Source organism: Pavona decussata, unplaced genomic scaffold, assembly GCF_977016875.1.
Source record: "Pavona decussata unplaced genomic scaffold, jaPavDecu1.1 SCAFFOLD_24, whole genome shotgun sequence".
NCBI lineage: Eukaryota > Metazoa > Cnidaria > Anthozoa > Scleractinia > Agariciidae > Pavona > Pavona decussata.
Genome location: NW_028145447.1, coordinates 915,001 through 937,143, shown reverse-complemented (window position 1 = coordinate 937,143; position 22,143 = coordinate 915,001). Strand labels below are relative to the sequence as shown.

The window sequence follows — 22,143 nt, the reverse complement described above, 5'->3', positions numbered from 1 at the left end:
ATAGCTTTAGCTAATACCAGAAAGACTAAACTTCGATTCGGGTCAATATCGGTTTTTATGCATTTTAAGCACTCCAGACAAGCAAATTTCATTATTGACCATTAACGCAACATAGTATTTGACAATGAAAATACACGCCAAACCGTATGCAAATATGAGAGCGTATTGATCTATTCCGCTCATCTCAGGGCGCGTTTTTTGGTGACTATTCCGGAATAGTAGCCTGCGAGCAAGCTCTCGTGGAAGAGGAGGGGTGGGAAGGGGAGAAGGGACCTTCCTCCCCCTCCCCCTCCCCCTCCCCCTTTCCCCGCGAGAGCTTGCTCGCAGGCTACCGGAATAGGAATTCACGGAATAGACAGCATTCGTATTCTTTTGGGGCCTTTCCTGTTTGCGGAATGAAAAGAATAGTATTCCGTTCATTCTGCTCCTGTTAGCAGAAGGAACGGATTACAGTTTAGTAAAAAAAACAGTAATTAACTGTGTTTGCAAGGGCCACTGCGACAAAATAAAAGTACCGGATCCTGTAGTGAAGGATCTAATCAGCAAAAAAATTGTAAAACAAATAATCTAAAAAAAAAAAAAAGAACAAGGCTGATTTCACGGTCAGGGAAGTATATTTTCCAATATTTCGAAAGACACGGCCTTTCTTCTTCAGGGTATGGATTACAGTTTACTCAGAGTAAGAGGAATTACGTTCTTTTAGTAAGGTTTTCAGGTTAATGGGAATAGGCGGAATTACATTCTTTTGTGACTGAACTGATATTCTGTGTAATCTGTCCTTCTTGAACCTAAATAAGAATAGCCGGAATTGTAGCCAAGAGAAAATGCGCCTTTAGACTCAAAAATATATCAGTCAGAGTTCCGTCGCGTATATTCGAGTAATGATGAGTAATTTGAGATTCAACAACTTGGTTGGCGAAAATTAAAGTAAATAAGTTCAATGACCACACAAACACGAAATAATGCACTTTATTTTACAGGGTTAATGGCATAGAAGTCTAACAGAGTGAAGATTTTATTGGTAGTTTTAACTTGAATAGCGTATTCGATGCGACTATACGCGACGAACAAAGCGACGCGCGACTTAGGCCCCAGTCTTTGACCGGGCAAAAGAGCGGCTAAAGACCACAAGTCAAGGCCGTTCAGAAAACCTTTTGATGAGCGGAAATTTCTATAATATTGATGGCTGTATTACATTGTCAACTAAAAACTACTCGTTAAGATTCCCACTTTAAAAATAATAGGAAAGGTAAGCGAGAATGGAAAAATAAGACATTGTGAATGCTAATTATATCAACACTTTTCTGAGAGTTTTTCAAGCAACTTTAAATTCCTATGGTAAATCACAGCAGACCACAAAAGATAAAATTCGGAATCACAGCTACAAGCTGATGGGTTTTGATTGTATGGTGAGAAATTCAAGTATTTGAAATAAAGCAATGCAAATAGAAAAGTCACTCCAGATTTGATGTAATGAAATTTTGAACATGTTAACATAATTGGGGATTTTTCATTTAATAACGCGGATAAAATAATTGAGACTATATTTAAGAAGCTTCAATGTCATTGGCTCCGTATGTGGAAGATTTAATCAAACACTTCTTTCAAAGCCACACTGAATAAATTACGCAAAAATAAAAAACGATTTCAGTGGCAGGTGTAAAGTTGCAATCGCAGTTTACAAAAATTTTAAATGTTTTGCGACTGGGTGTGATGTAGCTCGCGGCTACGCGCTAACTTGGAACGGAAATAGCATAAGTGTCTTGGTTCAAAGGCAACAACTTGAGAAATTTGTCAAAGGAAACTATTTTTATACACTATAATTGTAAAAGAAACGATTCAACGAGCCACTTCGCTTGATTTTTGGTGTTAGTGCAAGCCGAACGAATGCCTCACTGAAGCTTGCTGATAGCAATGAAGATTTTTCTTCAACTTCCATAACTCAATTTTGAACGTGTGCTGGGTGTGGAAAAGCAAATTGCAGTCGGAAAAGTTAGGGCAAAAATTTGGAATTAAAAAGCTTGTTTCACCGGCTTGAACTTTGGTCCCTCGTTCAATCTCGTCAACAAGCTTGGAATTCAATTTATTCAGTTAAAGATTTCTCTTAAACTTTGGCAACTCATTTTTGAGCGCCTGAGTCCGTTGACAAGAGGCGATTTTTAAGGAGTTGTCTTGATCTAAAGAGCTCCTTGTCAACAGGATTTAAGTAGTTACCTCGACTGACAACAAATTCGGCATCATGAGGGTTGGTCTCGATTCATCCTCGGACGAGGAAGAGCCACTTTTCAACATGGAGGATGTCGAGCGCCGAACGTTTGAAAAAGACAAAGAACTGCCATTATGGAAACGCTTTCTTGCTACTCTGAAAAAGCTCGGCGAGGATAGGAACAGTCTAAAGTCCACGATATGCTACTGTGGAGTCTTCTTGGTGTTCGGGATGTCGGACGAGATCTTAGGTCCGACATTACTGGAACTTAAATGCCTGACTGGGAAGTCTATAACAGTCATGAGTGTGTTATTTTTCGTGCACGATTTGTGCAATGTGTTTGGTTCGACCTCAGGGGGATATCTAGTAGACCGGTAGGTAATATAAAGTTTATTTCCTTGTGATATTTACGCGACACCGAACGTGAGTCTACCAGAGCTCATTGGTGACATTCCATCAGGAACGCAATTTCAAGAAGTTTTAATTACGCTCTCCAAAATTCTCTCCCAATCTCCTTCTCGTTCAACATTTCAGCCCTTAAATTCAAGAGGAATTCCTCACCATCGTAACAGCGAAGATATAGCTGAGTTAATTTTGCATGAAAGTTTGGAAAGTATTCTTCGATTCTGCTGGTGTTGAGCCAGTTTTTGAGGAAGAAAATAAAATGGAAGTATTTGGGATTTTTCTAACATCACAAACTCCACTCTCGCTTCATCGAAATAAATATATAATTTGGTATTTTTTTGGTCATGGCTAAGCCATGTCGCTCTGTGAGAAATTATATGTACAGCATTAAGGATTAAATTTTTTGCAGGATCCGTAGTGTGGTTTGATATTATGAAATATTTTTCCCTTGCACTTGGCAAAGTAAACAAATCGTTGACCGTGATCTTCCTTAACTAAAAGTATTTATTTTTGCGCGTTTATTTTGTTCTCAAAATTTCTTTGAGGAAAAATAATGTGTTTTTTCAGGTGTTTTTTGTGGCGTACAAAACGCAGTTGGGGTTTTATGGAATTCAGTTTGGCTGGGCATGTATTGTGTACCATATAATAAGATTCCTGTGTTAATAGTATTCGAGTCGAATGCGGGTTAAATTATGTCTTCAGCTGAGAACAGTCTAAGAATTCTACATCGCAACACAGAAACATTTCACGTTTGTGTCGCGACAGTGAATTAAACCTTTTAATAATTAACAGCTTCAAGAAAACAAAATTTACGGTTTCTTTTATTCGTGTGAATATATATCGATGTACCGATGAAGTGTGTCAAAATCGTTATTCAAAATCTACAAGTTTATCTTTTTTTTTTCTTTTCGATATCAGGAAATCTTTAGAAGTGGCTAAGTTCAGTTATTCTCGCTGGAGAATACAATACTGAATCAGATGAGCACAATTTCACGAGCTTCATTTCTGTAAAAACTTGTTAAATTTTTAAAAAATGAAGTAAGCCAAAACAGTTTTTAGGATTAATCTTCATTCTCGAAAAAGTTCCAGCTCTCAATTAAAAATTAACGATTTCAGGAGCAATTTGCCATCAGAAACAAAAGCTTACATTGATGATGATAAAAAATAATTTCCACTTGCTTACCGCAATGTACACAGTGGCAAACAAGCCTCAAGACGAATTTTTTAGTCATTATGAAAGCCTCCGTTTGCCAAAATCTGCAAACGTTTCTCAAATACTCATTTTTAAATTTCTATTAAATCAACCCGGGTCATTTAATAATCTTCCTAGTCAATTCACAAACGGAGACAAATTCATTTATTTCAACAATGTTAGACCTATCGGTATATCACCAATATGCTACAAAACAAACTTCGTGCTTACTCCAGACGTTGGAAAGACAAACAGTTTTCTTTATAAGGGTTGTATTGCATTGTCAATATAAATCTCGTGTAAGCATAGAAAACGAACTGGAAGAAAGCCTAATAACAGATAACGTTAATTAATGGTACTTGACAACTTACAGAAGACAATCTATCACAGTAACACTGATTTTTTTTCTGTCCTTTTTTTTTTAAGTTTTCAATTCAAACAATCTGTTCATATTTTAGCATTCCTCTCCAGTAGTCAAACTGAAAAATGAAATTCTCATTGTTTTGGATTCTTTCACGATAACCATCCGGGATAGGTAACCAACAAGGATTTCCCAAAACTATTTCTTCGTTTTATTTTCTGTTTCTTACACATTGTTAGCAGAAAATGTTTCCTTTTTTTTTTTCTTTTTTCAGGATAAAAAATGTCCCGAAGTTAAAAAGTCCCATTCTGCAATAATAAGGGAAATCGATCAAGCATTATTTTTCTTTACATAGCGACTTAAGAGAAAATACATATTTCAAAGCAAAATAGATGATTAAGTGAATTTTTAGGTGAAACATTTCAATTTCTAGGTATAAATCATCGAAAAAGTTGCCACGCAACCGCTTTTTAAGCGACGCTGCTTTTGTAACGAGGCCAGCAGTACTTTTCTGTGGTGCTGTTGATTATGCTGTACAAGCTTCATGTCCTAAATGTGAATGTGGATGAAAGTGTGACTAATCAAATGAAAGCTACTGAGCAGTATTTTCCTGTGGTGCTGTTTATTATGTGGTACAAGGTGGTTCTAACTTTTGAGTCTGTGGATGAAATCCTAAAGTGTGACCATTCAAATGAAAGCTACTGAGCAGTACTTTCCAGCGGTGCTGTTTATTATGCTGTACAAGGTGATTCTAACTTTTGAGTCTGTGGATGAAATCCTAAAGTGTGACTATTCAAATTAAAGCTACTGAGCAGTATTTTCCTGTGGTGCTGTTTGTTTATTATGCTGTAGAAGGTGGTTCAGTGGATGAAATCCTGAAGTGCGCGTTAATCAGGGTTTCCAAAAGCATTTTATTAGACAGGATTTTGCAAAATTCGCATTTGTTTCATCTCAAAATCAGTCGAGGAACCTTCATTTTTTTTCGTCGATGTAACATCGGGTTACCTAGGTTACCTTTAACAATTTCTGTTTACTTTCAAATTTAGACTTTTAACCTACGTGTGTCTTATAAACCGTTACATACGCTATGTCATGGACACAAGTTAACCATTAACAATTTTAAAAGCGTTTATAGTTTCTTTCAAATTTAAACTTTTAAGAACCGTTGTTTTCTCTCATTATAACTCTGGCCTAAAAAAAAGATTAGTGGTACCAGTTGAAATCCTGAACATCCACACATATTTAGCTGAGTTTTTGTATTCTTTTCAACAGTTTTAACCCCAATGTTCTGGTGACGATAGCTCTTGGTCTCAGCGCCATGTGCATCATTGCCATCCCACTAAGCAGGATCTTCGTCATCTTGCTCTTTTTGGCGGGAATATTTGGCGGGTGTTTTGGCGCCACGGATACGTTCACAACCGTGCAGCTTATACGCATGTACGGCAAACAGGTCAGCGAATGAAATTAACTCTATTTTAGAAGTAACAATAGTGCAACTGATTAACTGAAGCCCCAGGCCATTTCCGAATTGCTTTGAACCTCATTATGAAAGCGAGGCTTGGTGCATAGTTTTTATTCTGAAAAGTTTCCTTTCATATATATGCAAACAAAACTAATTCTTTTCACATGAAAAGCTTTGGTTGTAGTCTCGCTTTCACAATAAGGTTCAAAGCAACTTGGAAATGGCCTATTACAATTCTTTATTTTCAGAACCTTATATTTCTATCACAAACAAAGCTTGCAGGAATTCCAGCTTCTATCGCACTCTTCGGTCTGGTGAAGAAGCCGATTCTGTTTTACATCATGTAACACTACACTAAACGTTCTCACAACAAGTCTTACACTCATTGCAACTGTGTTCTCTTTCATTACCAAGACTGGCGATTAATAAAATGTTATGAATGAGATTATTAGTCTAAAAGTTATCTATAACAATATTGACATCCGCATTTGTCTCCACAGGTGTCACCGTACTTGCAGGTAAGGTTATGTAAATACTTGATTTCTTTGGCATTTGAATTGTTTTTCAGAGAGCAGTGAGCATTATTTACGTTCACATTTAAACTTTTAAGAGCCGTTAGTTTTTCTCATTGTTACTCTGACCCTGAAGAAGACTAGTTGTACTAGTTGAAATATTGACCCAAATAAATAAGCCCTTTGCCGTAGTGTCAGCCCTTCAATCAGTTTGGTTCATTATCGATACCAAGTACTCGATATTAATGATCGATACTGGGGTTTCCTTGAAAAATATCGGCGGCATGTTTCGATCTCTTTCGATACTTTTTTTGTTGTTATTGTTGTTGTTATTGTTTTTGTTTGTTTGGTATGTTGTTGTTGTTGTTGTTGTTGTTTTGTTTTCTTTTTTTTTTTACTCTTATATAAAGACCAGTGAACGCGGTACCCTTGAAGACTTCAGTTTTAAAATTCACGAATCACTGAAAAATATCCCTGCATTTTATTAGTCTTTCTTAGATAAGTCGTTAGTTTTCAGCTAAGGTATATAATTCGTCTCCAGGCCCTTCACTTCTCTTACGGTGTGGGAGGATTCATGAGCCCGCTGATAGCGCGGCCGTTTTTGCGGCGTCGTTGTGTATTGGTGGTTAACTACACGACTATCATCGATGAATGGCCCTACGCGAACTCCACTTCCGGGATCGATAACTCCACGCACATATTCCACACACAGGAAGAGACGCACCGTGATACGCATGTCCGATGGGCGTACTGGATTGTAGCATTAGCGCACGTGAGTAGCACGTCACAGCTTTTGTTTGTTTGTCCGTTTGTCTATTTGTTTTTTTCCAAACACTTGGCTTCCTACAAAGTCCACTCGAATAGGCCATTTCTGAGTAAACTGGTATCATTTATGGGGGAGGAGTCGGATCTTGCTTAGCCTCTTAGACAAGAACCTTTCTTTAAAACGCTGTCTCTCTACCTACGTGCATAAAATGGTGCAAGTTACCCACTCCCCCCTCCCCCCCCCCATCCCGTTGTTTCCAGAAAGGACAAAGAAAAACGTTCCTAACTCTGCATTACCTCTCTCCAACCTGGCCCCCATAACTTTATCCAGCGGATAAAATGTATTGGTTAGAGTACATTTTATCCTTTGGATAGCGATTTTTCCTACTAGATAGCGTTATCCGCTCTTTGAACAACCAGGGCAAGGAATATAAATGGCTACTGGCAACCCTTCTGGGATTTCTGACAAAATACTGAAGGGTGACCTTGCGATGGACTAGCATCCCATCCAAGGAGGTATTGTCATAAATCTCGTTAGTACCCTCAACAGGAGGTCAGGAACTGAATTTAGCTCTGGCCACCTGGATATGCTGTGCCCCAAAAGCAACTTTACGTATTCCAACTACAGGCGATACTAGAAACAAAAGGAAAAACTTACAAACCTATTTTTTTTACAGCTTCCAGTAATATTTGGTCTGCTGTGGTTGATGTTTACGCGCAAGTTGGCAAAAATCACTGGAACGCTCAAGAAATACGAGTATGAAATGTACGATGAGCAAAGACTCAACAACCCAGGTGAATAAACTGTTGTGTTTGTCTTTTGTGGCACAAATAAACTGTTCTGAATACGTTTCTTTGTCCGAATCTCTTCTAGTAGAAATGCATGTGCCAGACGTCACTTTACGTGTAAATAAACCAAACTGATTGCAGGCCTGACACTACGCCAAAGGACAATTTTTTTGGGCCAATATTTCAACTAGCAACATTGGCCCTGAAGTACTCAAGCCCTGAAGAAGAGTAGTGGTACTAGTTGGAATATTGGCCCAAATAAATTGTACTTTGCTGTAGTGTCAACCCTGCAATCAGTTTGGAGAATTTCTTCTTTTTTATTCTATACTCTGGACCAACTGGTCGCGGTTTAGTTGTCTTTCGACGTTCTATTCATCTTTGTTGTGTCAATTGTTTCAGGCTACAATCACCACATGGTTACATTGTATCTGAATGGAAATCCTCCCTGGCTTAAAGTGTTCGGTGATGATCAGAAACCCAGGGTAGTACTCGTGACAGTACTGACGTCACTTATCTTACTTCTGTATGATGGACTGATGGTAAGTCACGTGATTATACACAAGATATTAGAGAGAATTATAATTACGTTTACGAAAAAAGACAAAAACGCCCACGTGACCATGTTTACCCTATATTTGCAATCTCGTACCCAGAGTCCTCAGGCTCTTTGGCCAGCGGTTGGTCGCCAGGAGAGACTCTGGGGAACTGGAACTCTTATTACCGCAGGATTTCTGCGGTAAAACAATGGAAGTCGTTGCGGAGCTAAAACAGAGCAGTCAATCAAAAAAATTAAATTTTTTCGAATTCTCCAGCGTCTCTCCTGCCGCCCACCCGCTGACCAAAAAGCCTGAGGACTCTGGATACGAGATTGCTATATCTGCCGCTCGCTGATTTCTGTTCCTCAGTAAAATTGAGTAGTTTTGCGTTAACATGAAAGCCAGAATTAGTTTGCACTATTCTCATCTATGTACTCAATTTTTTCAAGAAAACAAAAACGAGAATCTCACGTGTAACGTTTGCCGTAAACGCGATTCTTAATCTCTCTATTATCACGTGATAGATGTAACAAGTGTTCTCCAATAATCCAATAGTAATTTCTCGTTTTCGTTTATATCAGGCGACATTTGGTGCTTATGTCTACTCATACGCTGTTAAAGGTGCAGTGGACCTCAAACCAAACCACGCTGCTTATCTCAATTCTCTCTTTTGGGTGAGTGTTCAGCGAAAAACACTACTAATGCAGTACTGCTTTATTAAAAAGGTGAATCAAAGCAAGGTAATACATTTGTTTACATTATTGCACTGCAACTGTGCAACAAAAATCCCGGTGGATGTTGAAAACACCATCTTAATTAACCAGCCAAATCCTTCTAAGCAATGTTTAGTTTACCAACAGATTTGATAACTAAAGGTAATTTGGCCACCATAAAGAGATTCGAGTGTTGACGTTTCGAGCGTTAGCCCTTCGTCAGGGTGAATCAAGGACCAACAATTCCTGTTGATAAACCAAACATTCATTTCTACTCCCCATCGACGCAGCACCACAGTTTCTTTAGAAACTAAGACCCTTATCAACTTCTTCTAAAGGTTTCGATGTTACTAATATTTAACTCGCTTACTAGCTACACGGATTCGGATTGATTCCAAGTCAAACCATGTTCAATTTTTTTCATTCCAGGGTTCGTTGTCTGTTGGTCGATTCGTGTCCATTCCAGTGGCGATGTACGTTAAACCTCCAACAATGCTGATGATCAACCTGGTAAAAAACCCCTACTCCCTACTACTACTACTACTACTACTACTACTACTACTACTACTACTACTACTACTACTGCTGCTGCTGCTACTACTACTACTACCTTACCCCCCTACTGTTTAACTAATAGGCTTCCCCGGGGAAGGGAGGGGGGCGAGTACTCAAGAACGCTTTATACGGGAGCCGCCCCCCCCCCCCCCCCCAAAAGTTCTAAACCCTTACACTTTTATATACCATTTTTGACAGGAAAGGTAACCCTTTCATATATCTTCCATTGAAAATGGTCCTCCTTTCACATAGCTACAGTAGAAACACTTTGGGTCAGCTATTAAAAGACAGTTTAGACGGTGTTTAACAAAACCACGTTCTAAGCCATTAGTCATATCGAAACATTGTCTGCTGCTGAAGGTAACAAGAAGGCCTGCATCCCAGACTAGAAAACTATTTATCAACTTAAAATCAACCACTTATAAACAGATTTGGAGGCCCACTGATTGTCTTAAGCGCGGCCTAAGTTAGACTCTGTTTAAGTAACTGGCACTATCTTTTTGCGTTCGGTCGGTTCGAGATATCATGAAAGATCTAATCTGACTGCGTAGAAAACTTAACGACAGTGACATGATAGAGACCAAACCGAGAGTCAAAACTGCAACCGTGGACAGTTGTAACCAGCTCGAAACAGCTGTCGACGGTTGCATTTTTGACTCGCGGTTTGGTCTCTTATCATGTCGCTGTCGTGTTACGTTTTCTACGCCGTGTCAGCCTTTATTTAACCCCCGGGCGGAGCCTCCCCGTACAGTCCATTATAGGGAGTACCCCCGCCGGGGAGGTTTCATAGAGCCCCCGGTTAACGTTCTAATATTTTTGTACAACACGTCCAACAAGTCTTGTAAAGTTAATTTCTTCCAAACAATTTTGTTGAAAGATCTTTAGAACACTAACCCAAAACAGTCAAGTTCAACCAATCACCCACGTGTTTCAAAAACACATTCTATTTGCAGGTCGGCTGCCTTTCTTCGACACTCTTCATGTTGATTTTTGAAAAGAGTGAGGCTGCGCTATGGCTAGGAACCAGCGGTGCTGGACTATTCATGAGCAGTGTCTTCCCAACAAGCATCGCGCTCGCGGAATATTACATCGACCTCACAGGTGAAGAGAATATTTTATTATTGTGGAATTGTCATACTTTATTAACAATTTTTCCACTCAATTCCGTGCTATCGAAGTTTTGCTAACGCGCCACTAAGCAATCTCCTACCCAGAGTCCTCAGGCTCTTTGACCAGCGGTTGGTCGCCAGGTTGGCGCCTACCCGCTGACCAAAAAGCCTGAGGACTCTGGGTACGAGATTGGCCACTAAGGTGAGCGGCGTCGAGTTGGCCGTGAATTCATGTATAACGAGATGAAATGAAGTGTGTTTTATAACATTTTCGAACACATAAAATGATACCAATAAGCCAAAGAAAAATAAAGGAAAAGGACGAGACGAAAAGTAGAAATTTTCCCACGTCATTCAAAACTCTATCTTACCAAAAAAGGTAATGACAGTATATTGCATCAAACCGACTTTGAATGGAAAACCAATCATATTGACGGAAACTGCAATAATATGTTGCAGTGAATATACTGTAACTAAAACTAAGCCGACAGTGCTTACCATTTACGCAAACCACCCGGGTGGAAATTTTCGGTATAAATACGACATGATTTACCTTGTCTTAACAGAAAATGGATAACATGCAAAATGTATGAACATCAGCTGTAAATCCCAAAAGGAGTAATAAAAATGCATCACTTTGACCAGAAACCCATAATTTCAGAAGTACTCCAAATGGAATGATGCGTACCATTTGATTTTCCAACTGGAATTTCCGGGTTTTCCATGTAAATGGTAAGCACTCCAAATGTACTTTTAAAAGTGAGAAGAATCACCCAGTCACACAGTATTCGTTGCTTTCACAGCTCCTGTGACTAGTGTTATGATTGTCAGTGCTGCCTTAGGTGAACTGATACTACCTTTGGTAGTTGGACAGGTGAGTGGTTACGCCCCCCCCCCCCCCCCCCGAATACCCTTTACCCTTAGATGCAGTTCCAGAGGAAGAGAAGGGGACCTGTACCATTGCATTTTTTCTGCACAAAACATAGCGTCAAAGCAGCCAAAGGTTTCCATATTCTGGCGCATTATTTATCCAACACTCTCTCCCCCGCCTTCACGCAATTCATGCAGTTGAATTTAAACCCTTTTGCGGTTCCGAAAAGACAAGATATTCTTCGTTTCGAGGACTTGTTTTCCCCACTACGCTTTCTCACAAAAACTCTTGATGAAATGACGACAGTAATATCGTTTTCCCGCCAAAATGACACTGGTTCACGCACGCGCACTCTTTCTCGATTGAAAAAACTCGCTCTCCATCCTTGTTCCCAGAGCCTACGATCTTTTGGTCAGCGGTTGGATCGTAGGCTCTGGTAACAGCCGTTACCGGATGTCGTGAATTTCACGACATGCGGTAACGCATGCGCAGTGTGATAAATAACTATTGCGCTTGCTCAGTATTATTATTGCTCAGTACTCCTCAGTATTAGGAAGTAAAGACAAATGCGCAGAAGCGTAGCATTTTTCACCTTATAATGGAGCGCATCAGGTTTTCGACAGCCAATGAAAAAAAAGATATTTTTGGATGGACCCAGAGCCACTCGTTCATTAATTTAAAAAAAAACGTTGGGGATCTGGGGACGAGAATGCTCGCTCTCGTACTCGTACTATAGAACCTAAAGGTCTCTAATATTACCCCTACGTTTCTTCAGTGCCGTTTAATTGAAAAAGTCGCTGTTTGAAAAAGTCTCAGCATTTTTTTTGTATCTAAAGGTTTTTGAACGCCTTGGTCCAGTAAGCTTTCTTGCAACCGCCTTCTGCGCATGCTTTATGGCTTTGATGATCTTCATCCTTCTGAGATCAGCGGAGAAATCAGAGACCGGTAAGTTACACTATGTAATTACACTAAAAATTGTTTTCAAACTTTAACTGTAAGCGCGATAGTCGAGTCGCTTAAGTAAAGTGGTTAGAGTTAGGTTTATGTCGGAATTGCTTTTTGAACATCGTTATTTGAAACCTGGAACCAGATTCTCTGGTCTTTGCCTCGTTCTGTCTTTAGGCAAGAGACTTACGCCACATCGTCTACTCTGAATCCAAATGTACAAATGGCTACTGGCGAAATTAATTCAAGCAGTTTCATCATAGTGCTATCTGTACTCTCAAATTGTAGTGCAATAATTTTATAATAAGAGGATTGACGGCCATTTACCTGTAACTCTTACAGTAAAAGTAAAAGTGAAGTAATTATTTAATGTCAATAACACGGGGAGTGCTTTTGCAATCTCCCGAGCCAGAGGCTCGTGATAAAGTGCTTGGCAATAATCCACATCGAATTGGAATTGGAAATGTTAGATTTTAAGGAGAGAGGAACAGCGGAGTACCCGGAGAAAATCCTCTCGAAGCAAGAACGAGAACCAACAACAAACTCAACCCACATATGACGCTACGTCCAGGAATCGAACCCGGTCCATTTTTGTTGGAGGCGAGTGCTCTCACCACTGCGCCCTCGCTGCCCCTCAAATAAAACTTTCTTCACTTTACTTTACTTCACTTCACTTCACTTCACTTCCTTTCACTTCACTTCACTTCACTTCACTTCACTTTACTTCACACTTCACTTCACTTCACTTCACTTCACTTCACTTCACTTCACTTCACTTCACTTCACTTTACTTTACTTCACTTTACTTTACTTTACTTTACTTTACTTTACTTTACTTTACTTTACTTTACTTTACTTTACTTTACTTTACTTTACTTTACTTTACTTTACTTTACTTTACTTTACTTTACTTTACTTTACTTTACTTTACTTTACTTTACTTTACTTTACTTTACTTTACTTTACATTACAATTTACTTTATATTACTTAATTTTACCTTCACTTATGTCTTTACTTTTCGGTTCGAAACTAAATTTAACGTTCATTCCCGCCGGGGTCAAATTGCTGATTTCCATTCGTTTACTTTCTTATATTTCCTCTTTTCACAGACTGGCTTGGATTTTTCTGGTTTGTTTGGTGCGGCAATCCTCCCAGTTCAGCCAATCAACCAACCTATCAGAACAACAGCCCCGACCCCACCCCTACTGTGGAGACTGGCGACAGTCCACCAATAAACACAGTGGAACTTAACATCCAGGGATAACACAATTTAAAGTTTTAGACTATTAGAGCTTCCAAAGTGGTCATTTTAATATTGATTTTACGGAGAATTTGAAAACGTTACTTCGTTTTAGGTACCAGTTATGTGCTTTTTCCCGCGCCTGGAGCCTGTTACACGTTTTCTCCCGGGTTTTCCCGCGCATGACACTGGTTGCACGTTTTCCCGCGCTTGACACCGGTTACATGTTTTCTCGCGCTTGACACTGGTTGCAAATTTCCCAGCGCTTGGCATCGGTTACATGTTTTCCCGCGCTTTAAGCAGTTTGGACGTCTTCCCGCGTTTGTCACCGATTACAAGTAAAAATGTGGCTTTGTTCTGGGGAAAAGGAATGCTTCTTGAGCAAAGAATACTTAATTAAAAGCGGCTTGGGCTTATGCTGATATAAAATGCTACAAGGTTAATAAAAGACGTAACGTAATGGGCAAAGTATTGAATTGGTGTTTGAGATACTAATATTTGTGGGCACAAATTAATGTACATTTTTAGAAGTAAGTATTGCTCTAGTCCTGGATCATATATATATTGTAGATATTTGTTAAGTAGCTAGTACAAAGAAAACTAACTCTAATAAAATTGTGTCTGCTAAAACGCCTTCATTTCTTATCTTGACCTAGACTTATTGTATACATCCGGTTAGTATCCACAACACTCCTTCACGGGTATATAGCGAATTCACAATATGACCAGCTCCCAGTTGGCTTGATAGCTCAGTTGGTAGAGCACTGCACTGGCATCGCAGAGGTCATGGGTTCGAATCCCGTTGAAGCCTGAATTTTTCAGGATTTCTTTTCGCAACTGCTTAAGTTACGTATTAACTGCGAGGATCTTTCTTCTATTTAAAATTTGTTTTTAAAACAACAAACTTTATTTACCCCAGAGTCTACAAGAAGCATTTACAATATAACACAGAAAAAATAGGGATACTGGCGACCTAAAATAACCTTAGAGTTAAAAATGCCAGGCAGTTATTTAACAGAAAAGATATTTTATATGTTCAGGTCGGGCACATAAACAAACACAGACACACATGCAAAAATCGACCGATTACATGAGCGGTAATATTGCTAATTATAAAGAGTTTCTGTTTGTTATACGGCCTATTTTACAGTTGCGTAAATAAAGGTATCAACCAGGTTAAGCATTTAGTTATTATAACTTACCCCCTTTAATTAGATCGCCAGCTATTTAATATATAACATTTATGTAAAATTGAAATTAAAAAATAAAATAAATAAAGCAACTTAGCAACCAGATAGGTAAAAAACCCTTAAAATCGCCGATCGTCTTCACTTGCGATTTGGAACGGCGGAAGCGGGAAACTAGTAATAATCAAAGATTAGGGAGCGCGATCGATGTTACCAGGCTCTCACTCCTTTGCCAAGTTGGGGATGATATCATCCGCCCCTGCAAAATCTGCGGGGGGTGCCAGATACGCGTCCCAAGATCCATTCATTCAATGTTGTCCCATACAATCTCGACTCCAATCTGTATTAGTAGTGCGTTCTTTCTTCGTCGAACGCAATTACAAAATCTGTTGTAAGCTTATATTGTTTTGTTTCTAGGTTGTTGTTACTGTTGTTGTTGTTGTTGTTGTTGTTGTTTTCTGCAATCCTATATTCTTTTTGTTTCTTCGTGTTTTTAATTGTAAAATCTCTCGCTGTCGTTTGATTCCTTGAGAAAGTCAAACCGTGCCTGACAGAATATTAGAAATGTATATATGTACACCAACCCTAAAGTCGGCCTTCTTTAGGTTGTACTAATTTATTTCAAATTTGCAAGTTAAATACACCAAGATTCCAGTACCCTTACTTTCCCCGTTGGCTCTTGCAGAAATTAACAAAGTGCTCACTAAGTGACCTGGCCTTTTATTGAAAGCGAGGCTACTAGGGTTGACTTTGTTAAGATACAAACGATAAAACCCTTTTCTCCCGTTTCATGATGTGTAAATCACGCTGTTCTCGTGCTCACCAGTTTTTGATTATAATGATCAAAATTTGCATTTGAAACGAAGGAGATTTAATTGTATCAGACAAAGTTTAACACTATCCTCGCTTCCATTCAAAGGCTAGGTCGCAAAGAACACAACTAAAAATGAACTGTGATCACGGGCTCAAGGGAACCAAAGGTTACGTTAACGTGTACAAATTTACTTTCGATTGTAAGACATGCAATCTAATTCAAAATCTGTTTTCTCATCACCCATCAGCTTAATAATGGTTCACGTTATCAGGAGAAGTTGCATGTTGATAACTTTTCTGTATTCATAATACATCCCTTACAGCCCTGAAACCGTCTGCTATGCCTGCCCTACAAGGTGGTTATAACATTTGAATTTTTGGAAGAAATCCTAAAGTGTGACCATTCTAATGAAAGCTACTGAGCAGTACTTTCCTGCGGTACAGCTTATTATGCTGTAAATTGAGATGGTTCTAATTTTTTAGTCGGTAGATGAAATCCTAGAATTTGACCATTAAAATGGAAACCGCTGACTGATACTTTCCCTTAGAGCTGTTCGTTTTTCGATATTTTGAAATTAGTTTTTCTTTCTCATTTTCGCGAGTTTTGGAAATGAAGGCGCTTTGTATACCAAACTATGGCACGCAGCTACGCTGTCCCTTGTAACACAAACCGCGGTAATGTCGTTATATCGCAAACTATTGTTCAGATTATGACCGCGTTTAAGATCTCACCCTGTCAGGGGGAAGTCCTCAGAAATTCACACAACTCACAACAATATTGATTAGTTGCGCCTGAGGTTGAATAAAATTTGAATATTTTAAATAATTAAGAACTTTCACGAGTTAGACTCAATGAAATATTCCCGGCTAATTGCAAACCTTGAATAATTTAACTGCAGAAACATATATTCTTCTTTTTTCTACACAAGAGAAATTATCTAACGACAGTTAGTGTTCTTCGAAAACGTGAAGTAAATTCAAAAAAAGCAAATGGAGTATTGGAACAAGGTTTTAGAAAAAATTAAAGAAGCTTCGTACATGGTCTTTCGTTACTCAGCTACTCACAGCAAATTCGATCTTCCAAACCTCTCTTTCCCAAGGAAACAATAATTGATTTTTTGACGAAGATGACATGTTCAGATATTTTGTGTTTTTCCTTCGAAATAGTCAAACTAAAGCAATATCTTTAAATTTATCCAGAACAGAACAAAACTCTTTCTGCTAACAACTAAATAAAACATGGTGTCATGAATTTTTCATGCGCTATTCTATGGTGAACAATGATTTCGGATTTCAAAATCCGAGTCTACTACATGCACCCGAACAATAAAATCATTATAATACGAGCATGAAAGAGAGTAAACATTTATTTGTGGATATTCTCGAGTGAACTCAACGTGTTAAAACAATATACTTCATTGAAGCTTTGGTTGGTTTTGACGGATTTTCCTCGCTCGTATTAAATGGGTGACGTCATACGCAATAATTTTATTTCGCGGTATCGTAGAGCGAGACAAAATGGAGGAAACTGATTTTACAGAATTGTGGTTCTCTTTTGCTATCAAAATGATGATCTTGTTTTGATATTTTCACCGTGAGCCCTCGAGCGCTTGTCCTTGCCAAAACAAATCACTCCCTAGTAACTTCGCTTTCGATTCGCTTCAAACATGCTGGATAATTTCTTCAAGGGAGATATTCCAAGCATTTTTGAAACGACAATCAAACGCGAAAAAGGACGAACTGGCGGCGAAAATTCTTCAACACCAAAACTGAAAGATTACAGAAATGAAGAGGAGTTTCTCAAGAGCGTCAAGGCGACTATATGTTACTGCGGGTCCTTCTGGACCTTCGGCATGGCGGCTGCAGTTATTGGACCAACATTGCTCGAGCTGGGTTGTGTTACGAACCGGCCGGTGAACATTATGAGCTGGGTTTTTTTCTCGCAAGCCTTGAGCGCCCTGTTTGGGTCTAGCTTAGGAGGATACTTGGCGGACAGGTATAGTTTTGATTTCGATTTTATTCATACAGTGAAAAAACATAAAGTAATTTGTAACGGTTAAATCCGTAAGTTCTGGGGGAATTCTCCGGCAGAACTTTGTCTGGCAATGTGGAAATTCAACCAAGTTTAATTTCAAAGCTTAATTGCATTTGCTGTTGTTAGATATAAAGAAGCAAGCAAAGCAACAGAAATAGACACTGCCCAACACTTCTTACTTGAATGATACACATTAAGATGCGATTCACACACAGAAAAGTTAGAGACACGCTACGTAAACAGAAATTCGGACTCTCTGAAATTACAAAGTTTGACACGACACTAGATATATGAGCAGTAAAATTGTATTTTAGTTGTTAACGCAAAGAACGATGTGACAAAATCTTTGAAAACATGTATTTAAGCTTTTCAAAAAGTCGGCGTAAGATTTCTATTCTCAATTGAGTAAGTAAAGCCGCAGATCTACACAGGTCAAAAATCCAATAATACGTATAGTTTATGAGGTTTAAACCTTTTGGGTAGAAAAAGTGGGTGACAATTAAGGGTCAGTCTTTTGTCTCCGCCGAAACAAGTACAAAGTACATTTTTAAATGAGTTTTAGAAAATACTCAATCGTTATTTTTAATAAATAGTTGAATTTATTTTTTAAAAATTGGGTGAAAATACAAGTACGCTTATCTGTCACAAATTTATCGGTGGAAAACACAATGGAATTTTCTCTCTTTTTAGTGCCGTGTTTAAAACAAGAGTAAATCTCGTGGCTTGAAAGTAAATAGTATTCATGATGTTAATAGTATAAACACCTCACTTTATTAATATTTTGTCTGATTATTTCTCAAGTAGCTTGATTTTATCAATATATTTTAATCTTTCGAGAATGTCCCAGTTTTGAATTGCGCATGTCATCCTGGCAGCGTTTTTAAGGATCATGCAAGCTGAATAATCGACGAAGACAACCCAAATCGTTTCTGTTCTTTAGTTGTACTTTTTGTGTTATTCCTTTCCGAGTTTTAAAATATAATTGATTTAGCTGCCAGCCTAGCGGGGGGTAATAAAAAAGTCTTTCAACTATTCCGTCTTTAGAAACGAGAGCGGTAACCGAGCAGTACTTTACTATGCCCCGTTCGTGTAAACAATTTTTTGGTCTCTATCCCTGTTTAGAGCTCAAGTATTCTTGAGTTTAAAGAGTTAATACACGTTTAAGTTTTCAGTGGGTTAGATTAGATCCTCCGGGGAATTTGTACTTCAAAGTGTGGGTGAATATCGCTCTCGCTTTCCATGGAGGTAACAGATGTATCATTTCGTCGAAAATTAACGACATTTAGTCTTGCCAAATACAAACAATTTCAACGCAGTGCATACATTTATATGTTAAAATTCCTTCTCAGGATGACTCATAAGTAACATCTAATCAGCTTTTTCAAATAAAAACTAGTTTTAACGCTCTGTTAATTATAGGATATATCAGGCAGGATAGAAACTTGTTTTAGCAGGTTCTACAAAATATCAGGGTGTAGTACGCCATAGGAATGCAAAAAGAAACTACTCGTCTATATCCTATACAGATGTTCACTTAACACTGTTGTTAGAAAACATAATGATTATATTAAAAAATTTAAATTAAATTTACGACGAGTTTTTAAGAGGAGGTCAATACAAGGATTTCTCAAAAAGAAAGAAAGAGAAACTGCTTGATTTCTAGAATCCCATTAATACTCGCTTACAACTTGCATTTAAGGTACGACTGTAACATCATCTTGCTGTATTGCGTGACGTCTGTAGCTATATACCTTGCGATCATTCCTGTTTGTCACGTCTTTGGCGTGATGTTGGCATTTTTCGCCCTGTTGGGGGTCCACATGGGAGTGATCGACACTGTTGCCAACAGCGTGCTCATCAAGATCCACGGGAAAAAGGTGTGTACACGTACATCATTCGCATTATGGTGGTTATTAACTCATGATCAAACCAACCAACCACCTCAAACAGAAAAAATAAACAGCACCACAGGAAAGTACTCCGCAGTAGCTTTCATTTGAATGGTTGCACTTTAGGATTTCATACGCAGAATCAAACGTTATAACCATTTTGTACAGTATAATAAACAGCACCACAGGAAAGTACTGCTCGGTAGCTTTCATTTGAATGGTCACACTTCAGGATTTTATACACAGATTTAAAAGCTAGTACCACCTTGTACAGCATAGCAAACAGTACTACATAAAAGTACTGTTCAGTAGCTTTCATTTGATTGGTCACAATCAAAAATGCAAAATTACCGCAAACGGCATGGTTGAACGTTTGATCCCAGCAGTGAAAATTTCACTTGTTAAGTATCACTGTAGCCTGGAAGTGTGGGACTGTGTTCTTGATTTCCTTTCGTTATATATTTTCTTAGTCATAAATTTCGGCAGCCGTGAAATAGCAATTTTGAATATCTTTTTGTAAGTCACTCGTCTGATATTCATTTCTTTTATTTTAGGTTGCACCAAGGTTGCAGGTAAGCCACTACTCTTTGTTATAAGCTCAAAACGTTGAATGGACTCTTGGAATGTCTTCACTTGAATTGGAGAAGACTTTTGTCCTTAGTGTTTCTATTATGGAAGATAACAAATGTATAATGCGTCCATAACCAAGTACTCAGAATAAATGTTAATGTTATGCAGCCCCCAACCTCTCGCTCTCTTGATCGTCCCCAAACGATGGAAAAACTGTTGAAATGATTCTAGTTTTACATCACTGAGCATCGTATAACTGGCGGAGGAGAAATGATTATGTGAAGTATCATAAGACGTTGACAAGGACTGTTTCTGAAAACAAACGTTTTTCTTGTCACCAGTCCCTTCACTTCTTCTATGGCCTAGGGGCCCTGGTTAGCCCTGTGATCGCAGAGCCTTTCCTTCGAAGCGCGTGCGCAGATGGACATTTCCAGAGAAACATCTTTGGTTGGACGCTAGAGAACTCAACCCTGGAGTCTTATATGACGTACAGTGTGGATGGTATTCAGGTGAATATGACGCTCTTGAATACAACCATCTCAAGAGTGTCTGTACCGAGACATTATCATACCAAGTCGTTTGTGCAATATGCCTACTGGCTTGTGGCATTACTGCAGGTTAGTGCTTGTCATTCTTTATGAGTGTCTTCCAGAGTGTCTTCTCTCCATCAGTTCATGAATCTCCAATGCGCCATTTAATATTAACAGCGATCTTGTGGTGCACATAGTGAACATGTATACAGTGTCTGTTTGCTGTCTGGCTGTCTTTATGTCTATCTGTCTATCTGTCTGTCTGTCTGGCTGTGTGTCTGTCTGTTTTATGTCTGGCCGTCTGCCTATGTGTCTGTTCTTTCTGTTTGTTTGGCTGTATGTCTGTCTGTCTGTCTGTCTGTCTTTCTTCTCCCTGTACCTCTGTCTCCATGTGCGTCTGTTTGTCTGTGCCTTAGTGGGTCTATCAGCGAAAATGTCTGACAATTGTGAGTCTGTCTTCTCGTTGCCCTTGGGCGCACCTCTCAGTGTCTATCTCCGGTACCTCTGTTGTATATGTGTCCTTATATTCCGCATGGCTCGCTTTCCTTTGTTCTTCAGTGTAATTATACACTAGAATAATTTCCTGGCAGTTACCCAATGTATGAAAAGCTAAGAACGGATGTGGTTTGTATCAGGGAAGAGGGTGGCTAAAATTTTTTCTCTAATCAAATGAATATACTCCCTTGTAATATCTCCACTACGCTGTCACACCAAACCCTTTACTAAACCTGCACCTTTCAAAAGCTCTATTTTCACTGGACCTTATAACCTGCAGCTGTATTGTTTTTAAGGGTTACGAACATTTTTCTGTTGCTCGTTCTTTTGTCCTCTCCACCTATCATGTAAGACGTTGCAAACGGTACAGTTCACCCCAAACCCTTAGGTAGTACAGTGTTAAAGCCCTTGTCATTGCCAAGTCCATCCTTTGTAAAAGAATAGTATTCCTTCTCTACTCAGGTGCCGGTGCAGTCAGGCCTGTTTTACCTGATTTACAGGCAGCGTTACCTCAGACGATGGTCACCTGAGATGTTCGCGGGAAGAGTTGTTACTCTCGCCGCTTTGCCCGCTGGGAATGGAGATGAAACAGAAAGCGAAGGTTATAAGCCTCAATCGGCTATAACATATCACTTTTCATACGCCATGTCATTTATAGCCTCTAAAATATTCCCTTTTTCAGTCTACAATTCTACTCCAATTCAGTGGGAAAATATATTCTACTTAAGCCATAAGTAAATGGTAAAAAGGTCTGGAAAGCAGCAGGCAAGTTAAAAGTCTAAGAAAATGACAACAGTTTTGAATTTTAAAGACATACTTAAACAGCTCTTCTGTCACGTGGCTTCAGTTTGAAGATGATAGAAGGGCAGTCGAAACATGTCTTTAAAAAACAAAACTGTAAAACTCTTAAACTTTTAAAATGGTAAAAACCTATGCCCTTAAATTCAGACAAAGAATGTCCA

At 38.8% G+C, this 22,143-nt stretch overlaps 2 protein-coding genes across 2 annotated transcripts in view; both read left to right on the top strand.

Moving 5' to 3' along the window:
* The first annotated feature begins 1,651 nt into the window (after window positions 1–1,651).
* On the top strand, window positions 1,652–14,310 carry LOC146485896 (solute carrier family 60 member 1-like). The gene is made up of 12 exons (XM_085102878.1): window positions 1,652–2,580; window positions 5,437–5,614; window positions 6,127–6,144; window positions 6,680–6,910; window positions 7,581–7,698; window positions 8,092–8,231; window positions 8,810–8,902; window positions 9,371–9,451; window positions 10,450–10,597; window positions 11,409–11,479; window positions 12,313–12,421; window positions 13,532–14,310. The coding sequence occupies exons 1-12, from the start codon at window positions 2,240–2,242 to the stop codon at window positions 13,684–13,686; spliced, it is 1,683 nt and encodes a 560-aa protein (XP_084959004.1). The 5' UTR covers window positions 1,652–2,239; the 3' UTR covers window positions 13,687–14,310.
* A 2,852-nt stretch (window positions 14,311–17,162) lies between these two features.
* The window catches only part of LOC146485895 (solute carrier family 60 member 1-like), a 10,531-nt gene continuing 5,550 nt past the window's right edge, over window positions 17,163–22,143 (top strand). Inside the window, exons 1-5 of the mRNA XM_085102768.1 lie at window positions 17,163–17,658; window positions 19,397–19,574; window positions 20,141–20,158; window positions 20,498–20,773; window positions 21,644–21,782. Coding sequence (XP_084958894.1) covers window positions 17,330–17,658; window positions 19,397–19,574; window positions 20,141–20,158; window positions 20,498–20,773; window positions 21,644–21,782 — 940 coding nt within the window. The 5' untranslated portion in view covers window positions 17,163–17,329. The remainder of the gene's footprint in view (window positions 17,659–19,396; window positions 19,575–20,140; window positions 20,159–20,497; window positions 20,774–21,643; window positions 21,783–22,143) is intronic.

Bases quoted from the DNA above. Each gene is read 5' to 3' on its own strand.
- LOC146485896 (XM_085102878.1), top strand. From the start codon at position 2,240: ATGAGGGTTGGTCTCGATTCATCCTCGGACGAGGAAGAGCCACTTTTC. The intron at 2,581-5,436 runs GTAGGTAATATA...TCTTTTCAACAG, and splicing joins GGGGGATATCTAGTAGACCG to TTTTAACCCCAATGTTCTGG. The intron at 11,480-12,312 runs GTGAGTGGTTAC...TTGTATCTAAAG, and splicing joins TACCTTTGGTAGTTGGACAG to GTTTTTGAACGCCTTGGTCC.